Source organism: Dermochelys coriacea, chromosome 2 (genome assembly GCF_009764565.3).
Source record: "Dermochelys coriacea isolate rDerCor1 chromosome 2, rDerCor1.pri.v4, whole genome shotgun sequence".
Lineage (NCBI taxonomy): Eukaryota > Metazoa > Chordata > Testudines > Dermochelyidae > Dermochelys > Dermochelys coriacea.
The window spans coordinates 144,032,744-144,056,319 of record NC_050069.1 but is presented as its reverse complement, the minus strand read 5'-3'; the positions used below and the strand labels follow the sequence as shown (position 1 = coordinate 144,056,319).

The window sequence follows — 23,576 nt, the reverse complement described above, 5'->3', positions numbered from 1 at the left end:
GGTAGGAATAGCGGTCAGTAGGTTTCCGATATAGGGTGGTGTTTATGTGACCATCGCTTATTAGCACCGTAGTGTCCAGGAAGTGGATCTCTTGTGTGGACTGGTCCAGGCTGAGGTTGATGGTGGGATGGAAATTGTTGAAATCATGGTGGAATTCCTCAAGAGCTTCTTTTCCATGGGTCCAGATGATGAAGATGTCATCAATGTAGCGCAAGTAGAGTAGGGGCATTAGGGGACGAGAGCTGAGGAAGCGTTGTTCTAAGTTAGCCATAAAAATGTTGGCATACTGTGGGGCCATGCGGGTACCCATCGCAGTGCCGCTGATTTGAAGGTATACATTGTCACCAAATGTGAAGTAGTTATGGGTGAGGACAAAGTCACAAAGTTCAGCCACCAGGTTAGCCGTGACAGTATCGGGGATACTGTTCCTGACGGCTTGTAGTCCATCTTTGTGTGGAATGTTGGTGTAGAGGGCTTCTACATCCATAGTGGCTAGGCCTTCAGCCCCCAACTAAAACCTCTCCAACGCATCATCAAGGATCTACAACCTATCCAGAAGGACGACCCATCACTCTCACAGAACTTGGGAGACAGCCCAGTCCTTGCTTACAGACAGCCCCGCAGTCTGAAGCAAATACTCATCAGCAACCACACACCACACAACAGAACCACTAACCCAGGAACCTATCCTTGCAACAAAGCCCGTTGCCAACTCTGTCCACATATCTATTCAGGGGATACCATCATAGGGCCTAATCACATCAGCCACACTATCAGAGGCTCGTTCACCTGCGCATCTACCAATGTGATATATGCCATCATGTGCCAGCAATGCCCCTCTGCCATGTACATTGGCCAAACTGGACAGTCTCTACGTAAAAGAATGAATGGACACAAATCAGACGTCAAGAATTATAACATTCAAAAACCAGTTGGAGAACACTTCAATCTCTCTGGTCACTCGATCACAGACCTAAGAGTGGCTATACTTCAACAAAAAAGCTTCAAAAACAGACTCCAAGGAGAGACTGCTGAATTGGAATTAATTTGCAAACTGGATACAATTAACTTAGGCTTGAATAGAGACTGGGAATGGATGAGTCATTACACAAAGTAAAACTATTTCCCCATGGTATTTCTCCCTCCCACCCCACCCCCCACTGTTCCTCTGATATTCTTGTTAACTGCTGGAATTAGCCTACCTTGCTTGTCACCATGAAAGGTTTTCCTCCTTTCCCCTCCCTGCTGCTGGTGATGGCTTATCTTAAGTGATCACTCTCCTTACAGTGTGTATGATAAACCCATTGTTTCATGTTCTCTGTGTGTGTGTATATAAATCTCTCCTCTGTTTTTTCCACCAAATGCATCCGATGAAGTCAGCTGTAGCTCACGAAAGCTTATGCTCTAATAAATTTGTTAGTCTCTAAGGTGCCACAAGTACTCCTTTTCTTTTTATGGAATAAAAGTAATTTATACTAAAGAAACAAAGATGAGAGCATTTTAAGCTTTCTCCATGAATAATTATGTGCTCCTCATTTTGGTTATTTGTCACATATTGTGTCCCATTTTTGGGCCTTGGTAGTTTCACAAGTTTGGGCATGGGGCAGAGCCCCCAAGAGCCTGTAAGGGCTGATGAGGAGATAATTCACAGTTTGGTGGCCAAAGTAGCAGGACACAAGAGAAAAACATTTCTAAGTAGTATGTAGGAGATCCACTTTGAACTTACGCTTCAGGGCCCACCCATGCTTTTGTCCCCTGGAGACTGGATCACTGCAATCAACTCCATATTGGGTAATGCCATCAAAAATTGCAACTAATGAAGAAAGCATCAACTTGCCTGTTAAGCAAGTCTGGGTCATGTAACAGATGTACCTGCAATCTATGACTTGCACTGGCTGCAGGTCTATTTCAGAATTAAGTTTTTAGGTGTTAGTTTTGACCTTGATTTGAGGCCTGACTATCTGACAGGTGGCTATCTGCTTTTCTCCTAATTAGTATTGAGGAAGTTGATGTCATTTGAGGCACTCGAGCTAGCAGCCCACTTACAATATGACCAGAATGGCACTGCTGGCAGGGCATTTTTTGTGAAAAAAAACTTGAGTCTGGAACTTGCATTACTCCTTCACTCTACTGAACTCTGGATTTTGTAACGTTCTGGACACACGGCAGGGAAAGTCTTTCCTGAGTTCACCTTTAAGGCCATTACTCTCTCTGTATTCTCCTGAAGATCCACTTCTGTCATGATGCCTGTGAAGAAACTACCTGATTTATACTAACAAATCTTTGGAGTAACTTGGGAATAATATTAGGAGATGAGGGAAAACTGTGTTAACGTAACTATGTATTATTAACAAGATGTGACCAAAACACCACTTTATTCACTCTTGTAAATGGGCTACACTCCTTGTCTTTAACCTCAATCAGTCTGTCAGTCATTAGACTGCAAATTCTTTGCTGGTTGGAAAATATTTAGCAAAATGTGAGAATGGCCAGAAACAACAAACAAACAACATAAAAAACACTTAGAGGAGAGGAAAGTGAACAGGAACAGTCAGCATGGATTCACCAAGGGCAAGTCATGCCTGACTAATCTAATTGCCTTCTATGATGAGATAACTGGCTCTGTGGATGAGGGGAAAGCAGTGGACGTGTTGTTCCTTGACTTTGGCAAAGCTTTTGACATGGTCTCCCACAGTATTCTTGCCAGCAAGTTCAAGAAGTATGGGCTGGAAGAATGGACTATAAGGTGGATAGAAAGCTGGCTAGATTGTCAGGCTCAACGGATAGTGATCAATGGTTCCATGTCTAGTTGGCAGCCGGTATCAAGTGGAGTGTCCCAAGGGTCGGTCCTCGGGCCGGTTTTGTTCAATATCTTCATTAATGATCTGGAGGATGGCGTGGATTGCACCCTCAGCAAGTTTACAGAAGATACTAAACTGGAAGAAGAGGTAGATACGCTGGAGGGTAGGGATAGGATACAGAGGGATCTAGACAAATTAGAGGATGCACTTAGGATGGAAGAATCCCATGCACCGCTACAGACTAGGGACCGAATGGCTAGGCAGCAGTTCTGCAGAAAAGGACCTAGGGGTTACAGTGGACGAGAAGCTGGATATGAGTCAACAGCGTGGCCTTGTTGCCAAGAAGGCCAATGGCATTTTGGGCTTTATAAGCATTGCCAGCAGATCGAGGGATGTGATCGTTCCTCTCTATTCAACATTGATGAGGCCTCATCTGGAGTACAGTGTCCAGTTTTGGGCCCCACACTACAAGAAGGATGTGGAAAAACTGGAAAACATCCAGCAGAGGGCAACAAAAATGATTAGGGGACTGGAACACATGACTTATGAGGAGAGGCTGAGGGAACTGGGATTGTTTAGTTTGCAGAAGAGAAGAATGAGGGGGGATTTGATAGCTGCTTTCAACTACCTGAAAGAGGGTTCCAAAGAGGATGGATCTAAACTGTTCTCAGTGGTAGCAGATGACAGAATGAGAAGTAATGGTCTCAAGTTGCAGTGGGGGAGGTTTAGGTTGGATATTAGGAAAAACTTTTTCACTAGGAGGGTGGTGAAGCATTACCTAGGGAGGTGGTGGAATCTCCTTCCTTAGAAGTTTTTAAGGTCAGGCTTGACAAAGCCCTGGCTGGGATGATTTAGTTGGGGATTGGTCCTGCTTTGAGCAGGGGGTTGCACTAGATGATCTCCTGAGGTCCCTTCCAACCCTGATATTCTATGATTCTTTAACACAATGAACATGATGAGGAAAAGCCTAAAAGATCTGAAAGGTGGATTTAGCTTCAAAATGCATTTGAGAGTAGTGTTTAGAATACATATTTTTATTTGTACACCACAGATGATCTCAAATATTCCCAGAGGGGTGGTGGTGGGGAATCTTTCCTTTTGTATGTATTTAATAGAAAAATACTGAGAGGAATTTGTGAACTTGATGCTAAAGCACTAGCTGTTAGTTACTAGAAAAATGTAAGCATCCAAGCAGTTTTTCATTATAAAACAGCACGTCTCCAAGTGGGTTTTACCCCCAATTAGTGGTCACTGTCAGTTTTGGAAGGTAGACAGTGGTATGCTCAATACTAGCTTAATTTTTTCTACTGAAGTTAGCCATTGACTTCAGTGGGAGCAGTGTCAGGTCAAAACTGAGTGCTTTAGAGAAGCCCCCTCGCAGAGCACTCAAAACACATTTGGGCAGCACTAGGAGGTAGTCAGGTTGGGGGAGACAGTTCAGACAGGCAAAAGGTATTTTTTTATCTAAACTCAAGGATGACACTTTATTTCTATATTCATCACCTATCCTTCAAGTCACTCTCCTCTCCTCAACCTTTTCAATGATAACTGAATTATATTTCCTGCTACCCAGGCTTGTGCCCTGTTTGAATCTCTCAGTATCCAGGATCTTGAAAAAATCCTGCCATTTTTCCTTTGTACCATGTCTAAAATCTGACTTCTCTATACCCTGATTGCTAACCTCCTACCTCATGCACCAGTTATTTTTAATCTCAACTATCATAACCTCCCTTTCTTTCTGGTTTCCTTTCTTCTCCCCTTTCTAGTCTATCCAAAACACTAAAAATCATCTTCTCTCTCTGCACCACCCTCCACTGGCTCCTTGACTACACATCAAGTTCTGTCTCATCTTTCTCACCTTCAGGCATTCATATAACTCTTTCCTTGCTTATATCTTAGTTCTCATTTCCTTCTACTCCTTCTCTTGTTCCATATGGTCTGTACAATCATCTTGCTTCACTGTTCCTTTTATTTTCTTCTCCGTACTCAAGAATCAATACCAGTTGTAGCCACTTCTGTGCCTTAAACAACCTCCCTCTTCTTCAGTGCAAGGTGTCTCAACATTCTTCTAATCTGTCTTTTGCTTGATTTCCTTTCCTATTCTCACCTTCATATTGTCTACTCTTGCTCTTTGTAAATCATACTCTGCAAAGAGCAGTGTTGCCTTTTCCTGAGGTTTCTGTTTTCTTCCATCCTTCCCTTCCATTTTGGTTGGGTGTCTACTCCAATTATGCTATCAATCTAATTTACAGATACATTCTACCACCCTGATGCTGAGTAGTACCTTACTTCTAGAATAATCCCACTGAATGCAATGGGACTATTTCAGGAGCAAGGTACTATTCAGCATGAATAGGGGAAGCAGAATCTGGCCATTAGTTTGCAAACTTCCTGGGGAAGAGAATTTTCTTCTTTGTTTATAAAAGACCATCTGTACTGATACATAATACAATAATAATAAATATTTTATTATTTAAATTGTTTATTTCATTACCTATTTTGAGCATGATATTAAAATGTTGAGGCCAGACTAAACAGGAGAGAGCATATCAACTCCATCCCACATGAAATTAAAAAAAACAAAACAAAAGAAAAAACCCTCGAGTAGTCATAAATATTATACTTGTTATAATCAGTGTTCATATGTCATTATGTGTGTGGGTTTTCTGTATCCAAACAATCCACTTTCTGTCTCTGGAAGGATAGCACCTTTTCAATTAGTGAACTTTGTGAACTGTTATGTGACTTTTAAATTAACAATAACGACCTCAGAGGGCAAGATTCCATCTCTAGTAATTAAAATCTGGTTTTACAGTACAAAGTAGGAGGGACATTCTCGAAGGAAAACCACTTTGCTGTAATTTGTCTCTGTGAATATTTATCTTCGAAGTGGGAATGTGTACACTGGGGAAAGAAAGCTGACTGCTCCATATAAAACTGCAAACAATTTATTGTACATACTGCAAATTAGTTGGCTACGAACTGAAAAACAAATAAGTTTACAGTCTACATCTGAGCAGAAAGGCCTGAACCAATGTGCTTTGTGTTTAATTACGTTCTCAGCCTGAGAAATCTTACAGTGACTAGTTTACATGAGATCCACATGAACTCAAGAACTTTAAGAGGTCAATGAATTTTCTTGGACTTACTGGACACACAGTGATGCTTTGCTCCCACTGACTCATGCTCAGACTTTCTTCCAGTGTTGTGCATTTCTTCATCACCATGTCCCAGCCACAGTAAGGATCCTGGGATCCAATACAAGCACTGCAAATATAAACCCGAAAGATTAGATCATATGAATACTTATATTTGCCTATACATGCCAAGGCTCCCTGAGATGCTACGTAGCATTTCCTCATATTAGATAGATCAATAAAGTAAAACAGACACAATTATTGTAATGGAGTTCAGGTGAAGCATCAAGGTGACTGAACTATGGAAAGCTAATGGGAATTAATAAACATCTGGGATACAGACCTAGAATCTCTTCTAGGTAGTCTGGTAAATTTCTAGTTGTGTGCATAGTATGTAGTCAAGTTGTAATAATACTTAGTCATTGCAGTAAAGTGATTAAAAAATAAATTGTCCGCTCTCAGATGATTTCAAATAGTTTTTAACTATTTTGAAACTACAGTTATCACCTTTTGAGAGGAAGGAGATAATAGCTGCTCCTTTGAAATAGAACACAACAAAACTTTATTAATGGCAACTATTTCTTTTACAGTGTGGTATAGAACCCTTTGAAATAAGTACCAAAAAAGTGGCTTATTCTGCCCTTACTACGTGGTATGAAATAGGGGAGTCCAGGCAAATTAAGTAAATAATATTTATGCTTAAAGGAATAATCCCACATTATTTTCATGTTTTGGTTACCAGTCTCTTTAAATCCATCATCGGGGGCTGGCCATTAGATCCTCGCATCAAAATACTCATACTTTCCTAGTACATGTACATATGTATTAAAGGAGAAAGCTTGTAGTAACCCCAATTTTCATGCTGCATAACATTTTCAGTTGTAAAAGATTCTTGAAGCCTTTTCTTAAAGAAGTTCCTATACCTCCACAGTTTGCAGGAAGCCTTTGAAATTTGGCAAGGGAGAGAGCCCTCAGGCTAGAGAAGTGTTTATTCTTTATCCCATAAAATGTGTTCAAGTTAAGCTGAGTTCTAAATTGCTAAAAATTCCCATTTCCCTGATCTGACTTGCATTGATCAGCAATGTCTTGGAGCATACAAAAATAATTACTAAATGGAACATTCTAAAGAGCTGGGCCCATACTGCTGCCAAAGAAGCACCAGAACAGTAGCAGCAGCAGACCCTGCATCAGGGATGCCTGGGAACTGTCAGAGCAGCTGTAGCAGGGTAGGAGCAGGGACAGAACTAAGGTATGGCAGGATGAGCTAACCCTTCCACCCCACCCCTCACCATACCCCTCAGAACCAGCACATGGTCCTAGCAATCCCATTCACCACTCTTGGGGAACCACATGAGATAGGAAAAGGGGAAAGCACCAGGTCAAACTTCCACAAACACTCTGAGTCCCAGTACATAACGCTAGCAGTTCATCCCCTTTCTCAGATAACAGCTTTCTTTTGCTGATAGCTATTCCTGTAAATCAAGTGGCAGAGTATGTTCTGTTGTGATAAAAGTTCATCAGTCAAATACCATTAATGATACATGACAGGGTGGGGATGTTCTGACCACATGGAGCATAACACAAGGGCATCTCTCTTGTTCTGCTCTTCTCCACACAGCTCAGAAAGACACTGTGTCTAAGATACAGTATGGCTTTTTACATCTTATTCTTTCTACTATTGATTTGCAAGTTTCTGGGAAATTTTTATTTTTTTATACTTGCTCCCAAATTGGGAATGGAAGAGAGGTATCTTCTAAGTTTATATTTATTTTTGTGGTGCCTATTTTTGATTAACTGTCCCAAGTTCTAAAGCCCCATTTCTTCTCTTCTCCCATTTATCTCTGGGGATAATAAAGTTCCATTTATGTTCTCCAGGTAGCTCATTGTTTTGTGTTGCTACTCCCAACTGACAGGCTTCAGAGTAGCAGCCATGTTAGTCTGTATTTGCAAAAAGAAAAGGAGTACTTGTGGCACCTTAGAGACTAACAAATTTATTTGAGCATAAGCTTTCGTGAGCTACAGCTCACTTCATCGGATGCATCCGATGAAGCTCACGAAAGCTTATGCTCAAATAAATTTGTTAGTCTCTAAGGTGCCACAAGTACTCCTTTTCTTTTTACTCCCAACTGAAAATCAGTTAGCCACACAAGATAAATACTTTATACAGAGTGAAAGGGGAGCAAACTTTTAGGCTAGAAGATTACAGAGCTTTTGTCTGATGCTAAAATGAAAGATGCAAGTGATAACACACAATAATGTGTCATTATTTTCCTCAATGAAACAGAATTACCTGTTCTTAAATTCAGAGATAGTGTATGTTTCTTTTTCACTTCACATGAACAGTATAATCCTTAAGAGGGAATTTCATGCATACAAATGGATAAACAGACACAAGAGGTATGTTAAATTCTCCTTATGGATGTGTCTGAAGTGTTTTTTGGTGCAAATCTGCCATCATTGTTGTAACACCATTGCTGCTCCACCAGTATTAGTGACAATGGATAGTGCTAGTATAGACTATCTGCTAATGGTGTAAACAGGACTATATGATACTGTGCTAAAAATGCTAGCAACTAGATGACACTGACAGCACTGGTGGAGCTACACTGAAGTAAAGAAAAGGTGGGAAGATTTTTCAAAAGAACCTCAATATAGCCCCAGCCTGAGTGCATATAATTCCCATTGGTTGGGTATAAATGGAAGGGGAGATTTTCAAAAGTGCCTACAAAATTTAGGAGCACAAGTCCCACTGAAAGTCAATGGGAGCTAAATCTCCCCCAAAATTGGTAACACAGAGATCAATGACAGCTGTTCACAAAGGGAGAGGCGAACAGACCCCTGAAGTCCACACTCTCTCTTCTGTTGTGAATATATAACTCCCACTGACATTAATGGGAGAGGCACACACACACTGAAGGGCAGAATTTGGCGCTATTGGAGGAAGTAGGGAGAACTGTGGCTGAAATAATGCAAAAATATGAGAAATTTGCCAAAATGACTGAAATACTTTTATTCTTCCCACCGATTGGCCAGTTATATTATTCACCCCTGCCCTCCAAATATATGTTAAACTTTACAAGGTCATCTTTAGCTTGCACTTCAGCCTTGGGCTCCCTTTCAAGCTTCCTTTTTCCTTTTATTCTTCAGTCACTATTATACCACTTCTAAGGGCAGGTCTTCACTACCTGCTGGATCTGGGGATCTGATTGATCTATCGGGGATTGATTTATCATATCTCATCTAGACATGATAAATCAATCCCGAAACACGCTCCGCGTCAACTCCGGAACTCCAGCTCTCGAGAGGCGGAAGCGGAGTCAATGGGGGAGTGGCAGCAGTCAACTCTCCGCCATCCTCGCAGGCAGGTAAGTGGACCTAAGATACACCGACTTCAGCTATGTTATTCATGTAACTGAAGTTGCGTATTTTAGGTTGACCCCTCCTCCCCCAAGTGTAGACCAGGGCTAAGTTATTTTGTGATACTTCTATCAGCTGACTGAACTGGCTAGTATCTACTTAAGATGGAATAATGTTCAAAGGGGCATGGTCAATTTGAGAACTGGTTCTTTTCAAATGCGTTAAAAGTAGTTTCAGGTATTATACCTGCATCTAAGTCTTCTCACCAATTTGTTGTTTTATAATCACATTTTCCATTCCCTCCATCTTTTAATGCTTCTTACTCTCATGTCACTGTGTCTCACACACACACAATCAATGGAGAAACTGACATTGTACAGAGGAAACAATAAAACTAACTAGACACGAAGGGCTGTCAAATACATATGGTCTGAGCAAACTGGAAACTAATATAGAGTTTCCCCCTCTAACCTCTTTCAGTTAAATTTATCTTAGGTACTACTGTAGGAATATTTTTGTCTGGAAAAAAATAATGTGTATGATTTGTAAGTTGACAGCGCCCTTTTAAACAGAACAGACTAACTGGCAGAATTGGATAATACATTAGCCTCCTTCTAGCTCTGGAAACTTGGGTAACATTTACATTTTGCCAGAAGTGAAAATAAGTTACTTCAACCTAATCCCCAATGGATATCTGTCCACATCTCAAAGACATTACACAATTTGGCCTACGTCTGCTACTACCGGGAAACGGGCCCAGGAATAAAAGTGAAATGGTCAGGACCATAGGTCAAAATTGAGGTGCACTAGCAGAAATGAGCGAGGAAACATAGCACCTGATCATATTATGCCTGACCCAAATAAGTCCCTTCCTTACAGAAGCACTAAAAATGACCTAAGTCAGCCAACTAATACGAGAACAAACATAAAATATATGTTTCAATTAATATGTAAAAACAAATGTCTAACTTGAATTAATAAAAAGGGAAGGAAAGCCCCTGGGTCAGATTCTTCTCAGGTACAGTGGAGGGAATCTAATAGAACACAGTGTATTTCAATGGAGTTATGCTGCATTTACACTGGCGTAGCCATCATCAGACTCTAGACCTATGCTTCCAATATCAGCCCTATAAGTGTTATACTTCTAATACTTACTCTGATGGCTTCCCGTGTTGTTTCTTTTCTTTGAATCCTCAGAGAGACAAAATTCACAAAGGAGGCCCAAGAACAACAGAACAACTGATCATGAATCAGTTCATTACAAAGCACTACTCCTAGTCTAACGTGACTAAACTGTGGCTTTAGCATCTCTGCAAAATGTACTGTAATGCTGGACTTCTAGTGGTTGCTTTAAATTTCCCTACCTACTTCCTTGCTTTTCCATTTCATTAGGAAAAGTAAATGATGGCTGGTTGAGCATCCCTCTTGTAAGTCATTCAGCTAGCTGTGATGCCCAGTTCATCTACTGACAACCACCCAAAGTTTAAACACCGATTTGTTATTGATTAGTTAAAACAACAAACTAATCAATTTTAAAGTGGTTTAATTTCCCTGGCTGTTTTATAATTAGCTCTGAACAGCCTAACAAAACTGCTCTACTTCAACAATACCTGAGGTCTGTGATTTATTCAGAAAGAAAGGCAGAAATGAACAGTGCTCCAAAGCAAAATGTATAAGGAAACATTCAATTTTAGCCTTAAAAAAGAATACATTACACATATACAAACAGAGCTATAGAGTGGGCGCTTCTTGTTTTTATTTTAACATTAAAGACCAAATCCTGTCCCACTGACTTAAGAGACTTTTACAATTCACTTCAATGGGGCCAGGATTCGGCCCTGAATGAATTTACAGTTTGTGATAGGTGCCAAACGTATAAGCTTTTGAACTGTAGTCCTTCATCCAAAGAGCAGATACAACCATGCACATTTCCCCATATTGATCTGTTAATATGCCTCTGCCCTGATCCATAAGAACCATCTGGGCAGCACAGTGTTTTGTAATGTAAGTCTTTTATCTCTGGCAGACTGGTTCAGTTTTGCCCCAGTTTGGTGGTAAGGGGTATTTGGTCTCTGAAATATGTTGATGAGCTCAGTCCTGTTCCTATTGGACAAGTTAACATCATAATGGTCAGGTACTATAATCATATATGTATGGTTAAGTCAGCAGAAAGAGTTAAATGGTTAAGATCACCAGTGGTCAAGACGACCTTGTCTTTCAGTCTTCTTGACCATTCCATTTTGTGTGGAAATGTATCATATTGATTAAATTTTCCTCAGCTTCAGGATGAAATTTCTAGTCACACTGAAAAAGGATAGCCAGGATAGCCAATAGCCCAGTGGTTAGAGTATTCACTTGGGATATCAAAGACCTGAGTTCAAGCCTATGCTCCAAATCAAACAGAGCAGGGATGTGAATCTGGGTCTCCCACATAGGAGAATGCTCTAATCACCAGATAGACACTTATTTTCTGAAAAATTTTGAAAGTCCTGGGTTCATTCTGATGCAGAATGAAAACAAAATGCAAACCTTTTAAATTTTTTTACAAAATTGAATTATTGTTTTTCGGCCAACCCTTCTTGAGACACTGCTGGTCTGGTTTTCAAAGACCAGCACCCAAAAGATAACCCATCTAAAGTTAGGGGATACTTTTAAAAGTTCATCTCTACCTGTCTTTAGGAGAAAACATCACCCCAGAATGGCTACCATTTTGCTCAGGTCACATTTCTGAATGAGAAAAGTGTCAAGGCACAGAACTGACCACATCTAAACCATACAGTATAATCATCTTACTTTTCTTAGTGTTTACTTTTTATTTTATAGCTACATATTCATCTGTCCTGAAAACTTAACTTTTAAATATGATATCATGAGGAACAGAACAACTGCCTGCCAAAGTTCTCTTGGTTCTCTCCTTGATTCTCATTGGTGAAAATGATCACAAATTCATCTCCATTAGATCCCATGATGAATCATAGAATCATAGAATATCAGGGTTGGAAGGGACCCCAGAAGGTCATCTAGTCCAACCCCCTGCTCAAAGCAGGACCAAGTCCCAGTTAAATCATCCCAGCCAGGGCTTTGTCAAGCCTGACCTTAAAAACCTCTAAGGAAGGAGATTCTACCACCTCCCTAGGTAACGCATTCCAGTGTTTCACCACCCTCTTAGTGAAAAAGTTTTTCCTAATATCCAATCTAAACCTCCCCCATTGCAACTTGAGACCATTACTCCTCGTTCTGTCATCTGCTAGGACTGGGATTCATTAAAGTTTTTCCTAATATCCAATCTAAACCTCCCCCATTGCAACTTGAGACCATTACTCCTCGTTCTGTCATCTGCTATGACTGGGATTCATTAATGAACTGACTGAATCAATTCATTGTACCTGACTGCTACTACTAACAAAATTGCCAAATAAAATCTACATCCAAATTATACATGTTAAGCATGAAACCAGAGAACCCAGGTCAGACACATCATACAAGTGGTTGTGAAATAGAATCATAGACTTTAAAGTCAGAAGGGACCATTATGATTGTCTAGTCTGACCTCCTGCACAACGCAGGCCACAGAATCTTACCCACCCACTCCTGTAACAAACCTCTAACCCATGTCTGAGCTACTGAAGTCCTCAAATCATGGTTTAAAGACTTTGACACTAGGCATTAGGAGAAAATGACTTAGAATGAACTGTGTGTTGCTCAGTGAGAACATCAGAACCTGTCAGATGCCACAGGCCTGATAATGAAACAAAATATGCTAGTTTTATAATTTTTTCTTTTCTAGGAACAAACACTGGCACCCAGACACCACACTGGGTGTGTATAATGTGCTTGTCAAATATGTAGATGTTGACTGACAGTTCTCCTGTATAGATCTACAAATAAACAGATAAGGAGAGGTCCACAAAGAGAAATACTGATAGCAAGTGTGGACTAGAGGCTTGATGTTTTCTTGTTGAGAGAGCCAGACTACATAAAACTGAAATTTAACAAAGAGACACAGGACTTAATTAATTTGTTTTAAACAATTTTGTGACACTGGATAAATGAATACTGCAATTAATTTGAACTAGTTCTATTTTGTAGATATAAATTAAATTACTTCAGGAAATGCTTCATTTCCTTATGCAACAACTTTGTCACGGTTTCATTTCAAAGACATAAAGCAGGCCACATGAGATCAGTGGACATGCACATCTTTAGCAGATGCTAACATGAAAGCGGATATACTACAAAACATTCATTATCCTTCAGCAAGCTGTGATTTTAATTTTTGTTGCAACAATATTTTCAAGTTAATTTAGAATCATTATATATTTTGAATGCAAGACATTTACTTATAAAGATCACAGATCATAGAATATTAGGGTTGGAAGAGACCTCAGGAGGTCATCTAGACCAATACCCTGCTCAAAGCAGGACTAAAACCAACTAAATTATCCCTGTCAAGCTGGGCCTTAAAAACCTTTAAGGATGGAGATTCCATCACCTCCCTAGGTAATCCATTCCAGTGCTTCACCACCCTCCTAGTGAAATAGTTTTTCCTAATATCCAACCTAGACCTCCCCCACTGCAACTTGAGACCATTGCTTCTTGTTCTGTTATCTGCCACCACTGAGAACAGCCTAGCTCCATCCTCTTTGGACCCCCCTTTCCAGTAGTTGAAGGCTGCTATCAAATCCGCCCTCACTCTTCTCTTCTGCAGACTAAATAACCCCAGTTCCCTCAGCCTCTCCTCATAAGTCATGTGCCTTAGCCCCCTAATCATTTTTGTTACCCTCTGCTGGACTCTCTCCAATTTGTCCACATCCCTTCTGTAGTGGGGGGCCCAAAACTGGATGCAATACTCCAGGTGTGGCCTCACCAGTGCCGAATAGAGGGGAAATCACGTCCCTCGATCTGTTGGCAGTGTTCCTACTAATACAGCCCAATATGCCATTGGTCTTCTTGGCAACAAGGGCACACTGCTGACTCATATCCAGCTTCTTGTCCACTGTAATCCCCAGGTCCTTTTCTGTAGAACTGCTTCTTAGCCAGTTGGTCCCCAGCCTGTAGCGGTGTATGGGATTCTTCCTTCCTAAGTGCAGAACTCTGCACTTGTCCTTGTTGAACCTCATCAGATTTCTTTTGGCCCAATCCTCCAAATTGTCTAGGTCACTCTGGACCCTATCCCTACCCTGCAGCGTATCTATTTCTCCCCGCAGCTTAGTGTCATCTGCAAACTTGCTGAGGGTGCAATTAATCCCATCATCCAGATCATTAATAAAGCTGTTGAACAAAACCAGCCCCAGGACCGACCCCTGGAGCATTCTGCTTGATACTGGCTGCCAACTAGACATCAAGCCGTTGATCATTACCTGTTGTTCCCGACAATCTAGCCATCTTTCTATCCACCTTATAGTCCAACATCAAGGGCAATATTTTCAAAAGTGATGAGTGATTTTGGGTGTCATTGGAAACCCTTTGAGCTGTTAGGATGTTTCAAGTTGGGCACCCAAAATTAGAGCATCTACAACCACTTTTGAGAATATAAGCCATAGTTAGAAATAAGACTACCATAACTCTCATTCATTTAGATCTACAGTAGTTTCTAGACCATGACACGCTTTGTCAGCTGTATGATCAAAATTATTTTGCTGCAAGACTTTCAGAAAATAAGTTTTCCCAAAAGAAGACCACAGAAGTTCAAACATTTTGTAAATAGTTTTGATGACAATACAAGCATTTTCCACAAAGCAACGGAAACTGAGAAGCGTTCACTCTACACCTTCTGGGCTGCTTAAATCAGCATTGGTGTATGGAATGTAAAACACTTTAAAACTTGGGGAACAAGATTAAAAAGAGTGTCCTTCCAAATTTTTTTTCCTCCGTACAGTCTTTTTAACCCCTGATTTCAGATGATTCCCAAAACTTTAATTTAGAAAACACAACTGCCAAACATCAAATAATTGGTGAAAGGATCCAGTGGAAAATGGGCTGATCTAAAGATGTTTTAGCTGTATTTCAAGCTCTACAATTTAGGGGGAACCCCACAGCACTTTAAAAAAATCCCATTTCCTTGTACAATTTAAAAGAAATAAGCTTACCACATCATAGATCTGAATTTATGAAAACCACATGGCTATTTTATTTTCTTCTTTTTCTTTTTCAAATCACTTTTTGTTTTAAAATAATACACTAGCATAGTACCCTGAACCAAACATATGTAGTTGAGATCATTTGTTTCACATAACATTTTGCCATGCTAAGGGGAAAAAACCCATATTTCTGTCCCCAAGGTGCTATTGCAATAAATATCTTCTGAGCAGCCCTTAAAATTCTATCAGTTTATCAGAATTCTTCTTTGTTTACCACAGCCATTTGTTTAGAGCTGAATACATACATGTCTATTTCATACAACAATCTAGATATATGGAAGAGCTATGATAGAATATTTTGGGCTGAGCAGAAGATAATTGCAGTTTGCCTCTGCCTGACAGTTTGGGTCTGGTAGGAAGGGAGTCTGAGGAGAACACTCACAGCTGGGCAGAGGAGCAGAAGAGTTCATGACTGAGACTGCTGGGATCAGGTAGAACAATAAAACTTTCGGGAAGGACCTCAAAACTTTAGGATGGGATCCAAAATATAGGTGAATTCAGTCTCCTCCCCCGCCCCCCCCGAGTTTTAGTTAATTCCGTCCTCTGTAAAAATCAATCCAAGACTAATGACATTCTTCCCTTTAATAGAACAGATCTTCAGCTAATGTAAATTGTCATAGCTCCACTGAAGTCAATACTGTCCCCAGTATATCTAGCAGCTATCTGACAATGGTATAGTATAACATTGGAAAACAGTGTTCAACATCCAGTCTTCCTACCAGTCTTAGGGCTTCTCTAGTTGGAAATTTATCAAAATAGGTATTTAGTTATTTTAGTACAAGTCCCTAGACACTCTTGTTCTAGAATAAGAATGTCCGCATGAGATTTTATACCAAGATTACTATTCTGGAATAATTATCTTGGTAAATTTCCAAGTGAAGACAAGCCCTTATAAAAATACAAGAATAGTGTCTAGAAATATCTTAAAGCACATTACAGATTATATCATATAATGGAAAGTAGTAACTATTCTAAACTGTAATGTTTTGGACATTTACTACAGAACGACGTAGTTTATTTTATAAGAAAAAAGAATATTGTTGAATTCAAGAGTTCAATATAAAGCTATCTGCAATGAACAGCTCTAGTAGAGAGAAAAATAAGAGAAAAGGGAGAGTGAGGTAATGCGATGATACTTGAGGTACCAAATCCAAGAATTTTGCTGTAAGTCATGGAGTCCAGTACCACAGCCAAATCTGTGACTTCTGTTTTGTTTTGTGATTTAATCCATACACCTCTATAAATCTCTGCTCAGAATAAACATAGCACTGTGCTGATATTGCAATTTTCATGCATGCAGACTGCTTGGTCAATAAAGGATCTGGAAAAAGGAGGAAACAGCGAGGTAGCAAAATTTGCCAATGATACAAAAGTACTCAAGATAGTTAAGTCCAAAGCAGACTGCGAAGGGGGATCTCACAAAACTGGCCAACAAAATGGCAGATGAAATTCACTGTTGATAAATGCAAAGTACTGCACATTAGAAAACATAATTCCATCCATACATATAAATTGATGGAGTCTAAATTAGCTGTTACCATTCAAGAAAGAGATCTTGGAGTCATTGTGGATAGTTCTCTGAAAACATCTACTCAATGTGCAGTGGCAGTCAACAAAGCTAACAGAATGTTGGGAATCGTTAAGAAAGGGACAGAGAAGACAGAAAATATCATATTGCCTCTATATAAATTCATGGTACACCCATATCTTGAATACTGTATGCATATGTGGTTGCTCCAACTCAAAAATAGATACATTGGAATTGGAAAAGGTTCAGAAAAGGGTAACCAAAATTAGTAGGGATATGGAACGACTTCCACATGAGGAGAAAATAAATAAGATTGGGACTTTTCAGCTTGGGAAAGAGATGACTAAGGTCATATGATAGAGATCTATAAAATCATGACAGGTTGGGAGAAAGTAAATAAGGAAGTGTTATTTACTCCTTCTCATAACACAAAAACTAGGGGGTCACCAAATGAAAATAATAGGCAGCAGGTTTAAAAGAAACAAAAAGGAAGTATTTTTTCGCACAGTCAACCCGTTGAACTCATTGCCAGAAGATGTTGTGAAGGCCAAGAGTACAACCCGGTTCAAAAAAGAGCTAGATAAATTCGTGGAGGACAGGTCCATCAATGGTTATTAGCCAGGATGGGCAGGGTTGGTATCCCTAGCCTCTGTTTGCCAGAAGCTGGGAATGGGCGACAGGGGATGGATCCCTTGATGATTACCTGTTCTGTTCATTCCCTCCAGGGTACCTGCCATTGGCCACTATTGGAAGACAGGATACTGGGCTAGATGGCCCTTTGGTCTGACCTAGTATGGCCGTTCTTATGTTCTAATGCTTAAGCATAACAGTTAAAGAGGGCATGGGTTGGTGTGATGGAAAATAAAAGCAGCAGGTTACACATGGCCTCTGACACAAGTCAAGGTGTCAGTCACTCCATAACAACACTTCTCTCTCTGTCTGAAATAAATAGGGATCTTGAAGAATATATTTTCAAATCTCTTTAACAGAGGGAGAATGCTGTGATAATGGTTCAGCAGTCAAGTGAACAGAAGAAGCATGAGGCTATATTAATGGACATTTTCCTTTTCCAGATGTGAGGATTCTTCATTCAAGCAACAGCAGAATACAAAATAAAAATAATTACTATAACAGTAAGATTCTAGCTAAATCCAGCTAAATCAAGAAGTTGTTTCTCCACCCTCAGCTGATGTAAATCAGCAACACTCTATTGAAGTAAATGGCTCTATGCCAGAGTGGATACAAATCAATGATTTAAAAAAAAAAGAATTTTTATTTAAATAGGATTTTTTTGATGAAATGCTTTTTGCTTTCATCCTCAATCTAAAGATAGTTTTAGTTAAGATGCATTATAGCTCAAAGATATCTCATCATGGAATAGGGATTATAAATTCTAATTCTGCAGTATGAGACAATATATTCACATAATGTTTAAGAAAAGTTTTATAAATGAGTTCCAATAGTTCATGGATTAGGGACCCAATCCTATGGGGTTCCAGGGGCTTCTGTATAGATTATTTAGGTTAATCTTTCTATCTACCCAATGAGACTCAGTGCTGTCTAGAAGATACCATCAGAAATGTTTAGTTTTGCAATTCTCAAACTGTGGATTTTTGTCTCCAGAGGTAACCTGCTTGTTAACAGCAAAAATGTTTTTAAATAAATAATATATATAAGTGAGAAATAACAGACCTCAACTCGATGGTCCCTCTGGAAATTTGTGTGTACAGTCAATCCCTTACCTTTCTTTAAAAGTGCAAAGTTTCAAAAAGTTCAATGAATAGAAGATTTTTGGGGGCCGAATAGATCTGGTCAAGGAGAAGTCTGGAGATAAATATGAGAAGCGAGGAACATATGCTTTTTTGTTAAAATATTATGTGTTTGCTGTTGAAGAAAAAAAAAAACAGAATACTTAATATTGTTGTTTTAGTTAAATAAAACAATTTAAATGTCTGTCTGGTGATGTTCTCTTCCTAATACAGCATGGCAAGAAAATCCTACAAATACTAAATGATTAACCTGTTGAACTGGAGATAGTTCACCTCCCAAAGACTTCATAAGTATCTGCTTCAATTATCTTTGGTAAATGAAATAACCAAACAATCATTCTTTTCTGATATAGCTGTAAAACTAATCTGAAAAGTTTTCAAAATACATCATCACTCTTTAAAAATATATAGTGTGTATCTTCTAAAAATGAAACCTACATCTATCTCTGAGTTGTGAAGAATATGTATTAAGGTTATAACAACCAACTTTTATGTAGAAAATGATGATTTAAATCAAATCAACCCTGCTCTAAGCTGACTTACATCAGCTGAAGATCTGGCCCACTGCATCCAGCTATGGTCTAGTTCCCATGCCAAAGCATTTCTGTCAACTGCATGTGTTACACGAAATAGAAGCACTATGGGCTGAAACATGGAAAGAGTTGCACATTGAAATCTGAATTTCTTTGTATAAGATTTTGTCTGAATTTAGGTGACAATTTTTAGATATTTAATTTCCTTTTTTGTAACAAGAGTAGTACTCAGCTATTCAGTCACTATCACACAGTTGTAGTTAATGTTATTATGTTTTTCCAACCCAGCAAAGTACCTAAATAACCATTTCCCCAGCTCGGTTTTCCTTAACTCTTTGTTCTTCTCAAACTTTCTTTCTGAATCCCCAGAGACATTCAATTTGATGCATTACAGTGGAGTTTAAAAGGAAGAAAAAGATCTACCAGTATTTTAAAGTTGTCCCTGAATTTATGAATTAAAAACACAAAATCAAATGCCAACCAAACCACCATGTGAATGTGAAGCATATTTACTAACTACATTTTAGCAACATAATTTTATAATATATTTTTTTTGGGGGGGAAGGGGAGACTCCTTTTCAGAGAGTGAAGAAACATAAGTGATGCATTACTGTATTCAGATACATTTGGCTTCCATCCCAGGGTGGCTACATCTGCTAGATCTTCAAATACCATTTTTTATGCTGCATGATATTGGAGACTTATTTGTATTATAAGTAATTACTTATTGATTAATCAAATCGTATACCTTAACATTAAAATATCATAATCATCTCTTGGGAATTTCTTCTAATCATAACACATTAGTTAATATCAAAAAGTCCCTGAACAGTACTGTTTTAAGCAATGTAAACAAGAGGTTAGATCCATAGTTATAAACATACATTAATTTGGATTCCTACAAATATCCCTTTTCCTTCCATGAAACCCTTTCAATACGGGCTTCTCTTCAAAATGATAAAGCCAGCTGATCTTTTGTACCTGTGCGTTTTGTAAAACAGACACCTCTTCAGGGGAATCTTTACTACATGTTCTTGCAGACCCACAAACAGAACACTCTGGCTATGCAGAATCTGCAGGCTCCTGATAGGTTCCTTCTGTCTCCTTGGAAAGAGCTCAATTTCTTCGAGTAAGCAGCTGCTTGAAGTCTGATTCATTGGAGAAAGTACTTTCTTAATTGTGCCATAGTCTGTAAAGGCAAAGGGGAAAATTACCATCTGGAAATCATACAGGGAACACTACCTACTCAATGCCACTCAGCAGTCTCAGAAACTATTCTTCTCCCACATTGGGAGGTTTTGTAAGAGGCCCTATAATTAGGAGGAATCAGCTGGCTTTTTCTATTTGTGAAAACTGCCCACTAGACAAGTGAAAGAAAACTGAACAACTATAAATATTTTATAAAACAAACAATGGCAAAGCAGTTTAGGAGCATCAGACAAACACTTTAAAACAGTAGATGCCGGAACATCCACATTCAAAGCTCAGCTATTATGGGCACACATCTACAGAATACAAGAACTATGATCAGAGAGTGTACAGACATTCCCATCATTTCTAATTTACAAGGCTACAGTATACCTGACTATTTTTAAAGGACTCAATAAAAAATAATAAAGTACATTGTTGCCTCACTTGATCTGCTTTTGTAAATTAATTTAACTACAGACTATGAACAAATAGTGTAGCTTTTATTAGACAAAGTAATCTCTTTAAGGGAGTGCACAAAGTTTATTCAGTAAGGGTGTATAACACTACAAAGTACAAGTGCTTCACACAGATTGTCTAATCATTTTGGTCCTTACTAGAGAAAGTAATCACCTTTCTGCTGACTGAAAAATACAGTGATTCACTCTGCATGCTACCTTTCATTTGGTCACTTCTGAGCAAAAACTGTTAATCACACCAGACCATTTATGAGATATCTGAATACAATTAAGTATTCTCAACATTTAAAAATATTTAATATGAAAACAAAGGACCAAATTCTCATCTGGTGTAAACACCAGACAAGGGTCTGGCTGAAAGAGAGTACTATGTGATTCTCCATGTGCTGCAAATGGTGAACATTAAGGGCCCAGTCATGCAAACCCTTACTTACACAAATAATCCTTATCCATACAAGTTGCCCTTTTCAGACAAAGGGGCAACCTATATGAATGAGGAATGTTCATGGGAGTAAAAGCTTGTGTAACCTTTCGGTGGGCTAGAGTTCACCTCATTTCCCGTCTACAGTGCCTTAAAAACAAACAAACAAACAACTCCCACAGAAAGTAGTTGGAGACGCAGAGTTCAGTCTCTAAGGATTTTCAGTAAGGATAGCACAGGGTCAACCTCCACACATTTGAGTCCCAAAAGGAACTAAAGAAATGAATTTAATTAAATAACTTTATAAAATCTTATGATAAAGAAACAAATAATCTAATTTTTACAACATGACATGACTATTTTATAATCTGCAGACATTATCTTCACAGTTATACATAAACAGAAAGAAAGAAAACAAACTAAAATCTGAACAGTTCAGTCCCTACAGAAATATAGTGAAAAGAAATTTAAAGTCCCCAAAAGCTTAGGTTTTGTTCACCTAAGTCTCAGAGTTTTTGAACACCAAATCTATACAGTCGGTTGAGTCTAAAACAGGGGTGGGCAAACTTTTTGGACTTAGAGCCACATCTGGGTATGGAAATTGTATGGCGGGCCATGAATGCTCATGAAATTGGGGGTTGGGGTGAGGGCTTCAGCTGGGGGTGCAGATTCTGGGGTGGGGCTGAGGGGTTGGGGTTCAGGAGGGTGCTCTGGGCTGGGACTGAGAGGTTCAGAGGGTGGGAGGGGGATCAGGGCTAGGACAGGGGGTTGGGGTGAAGAAGGGGGGCAGGGGTGCAGGCTCCGGGCAGTGCTTACCTCAAGCAGCAGCATGTCCTCCCTCTGGCTCCTATGCGGAGGCACAGCCAGGTGGCTCTGAATACAGCCCCATCCGCAGGCGCTGCCCCTGCAGCTCCCAGTGGCTGTGGTTGTCAGCTCCTATGCGGAGGCGCAGCCAGGTGGCTCTGAATACCGCCCCATCTGCAGGTGCTGCCCCTGCAGCTCCCAGTGGCTGTGGTTGTCAGCCAATGGGAGTTGTGGGGACAGTGTGTGGAGCCCCCTGGCTGCCCCAAAAAGTAGGGAGCAGAGGGGGGACATGCTGCTGCTGCCCCAGACCCTGCTCCCCTGCTGGGCCTCGAGGGCCGGATTAAAATGTCTGAAGGGCCAGATGCGGCCCCTGGGCTGTAGTTTGCCCACCCTGGTCTAAAACAACATCTTCCCTCCACTTGCTTGTAGAAATCTTCAGCTGGAATCCATGCAGACTCTTCCTCTGCTGAAATCACTGCTAGCCAGTCAGCTAACTGATTAATCAACCACTCAGTTAAGTGGATAGATTTAAACAAAACCCTGTTACAAGAAAATACAGAACTGAGAACAACAAAATAGAAATGACTCTGTTGGGGACAACGGGCATGGCCACTAGGTAACTCAAGGGGATGGAAGACCATGAGTGTCGATGAAGCTCCCTCGCTCTAGGCCCAGATGGCCCCCCCTTCCCTTTTCTGCCCAGAGACACTCACAGCGGTCACGCTGAGAAGTTTGCAACAGCGTATTGCAGGCGCAGACTGGCTGGAGCAAGATTAGGTCAAGCAGGACGGGAATGTTAGATAATGCTGAACAAACTCCTCCATATATGGGGGAATAGATGATAAGACGAAAAAGGGGAACTGGCTGGTATACCGGATTGGCTATATGGATACTCAGGGCAGCTTGCTATTGGATAAGTATGCTAAAGAATGAATGTATAAAATATGTGTAACTGCTTGCACTGGTGTGCAGGATTTGAGATTGTTGTCTCCCTGTACCGCTTGAAGCTTCAAATAAACTTTTCTACTTCTCCACCCCGTTGTGATTATTGGGTGACGCACACCGGGCAACGAATCAGGCAGCTGTTGCCTGCCTCGGGCATTTTGTGCCAGCAACAACTCTTTCCCCATTACTCCATTTAAAGAAAAATTGGTGATTCAGAGTAGTTGAGACAATTTAACTCGAACATTCAAAGCATACAATTAAAATAAAAGCCCTTTTTCCTCCCAAGTTCCCCTTGCTATCATTAGCATTGCCCAGGCTTCCCGGTCAGAGGGTTAACAACATCAAGACCCTGCTGCAAAATGCTTCAGAGTTAGGGACAACAGCCGGCTTCCTGCTCCTGGGCTCAGCTTCCCCCAGCGCACACCGGGCACCTGGCCTTCGGCAAAGCAGCTGCCCTGACTGCTAGCCCTCATG

At 40.0% G+C, this 23,576-nt stretch overlaps 1 protein-coding gene across 2 annotated transcripts in view; it reads right to left on the bottom strand.

Annotated features, from left to right (window-relative positions):
* The window catches only part of SEMA5A (semaphorin 5A), a 627,428-nt gene that overhangs the window by 148,314 nt on the left and 455,538 nt on the right, over nucleotides 1–23,576 (bottom strand). For both annotated transcript variants that reach the window (XM_038392658.2, XM_038392657.2), the window contains exons 11-12: nucleotides 20,247–20,454; nucleotides 5,951–6,068 (exon numbers count right to left, since the gene is read on the bottom strand). In XM_038392658.2, the coding sequence (XP_038248586.1) occupies nucleotides 5,951–6,068; nucleotides 20,247–20,454 (326 nt within the window). The remainder of the gene's footprint in view (nucleotides 1–5,950; nucleotides 6,069–20,246; nucleotides 20,455–23,576) is intronic.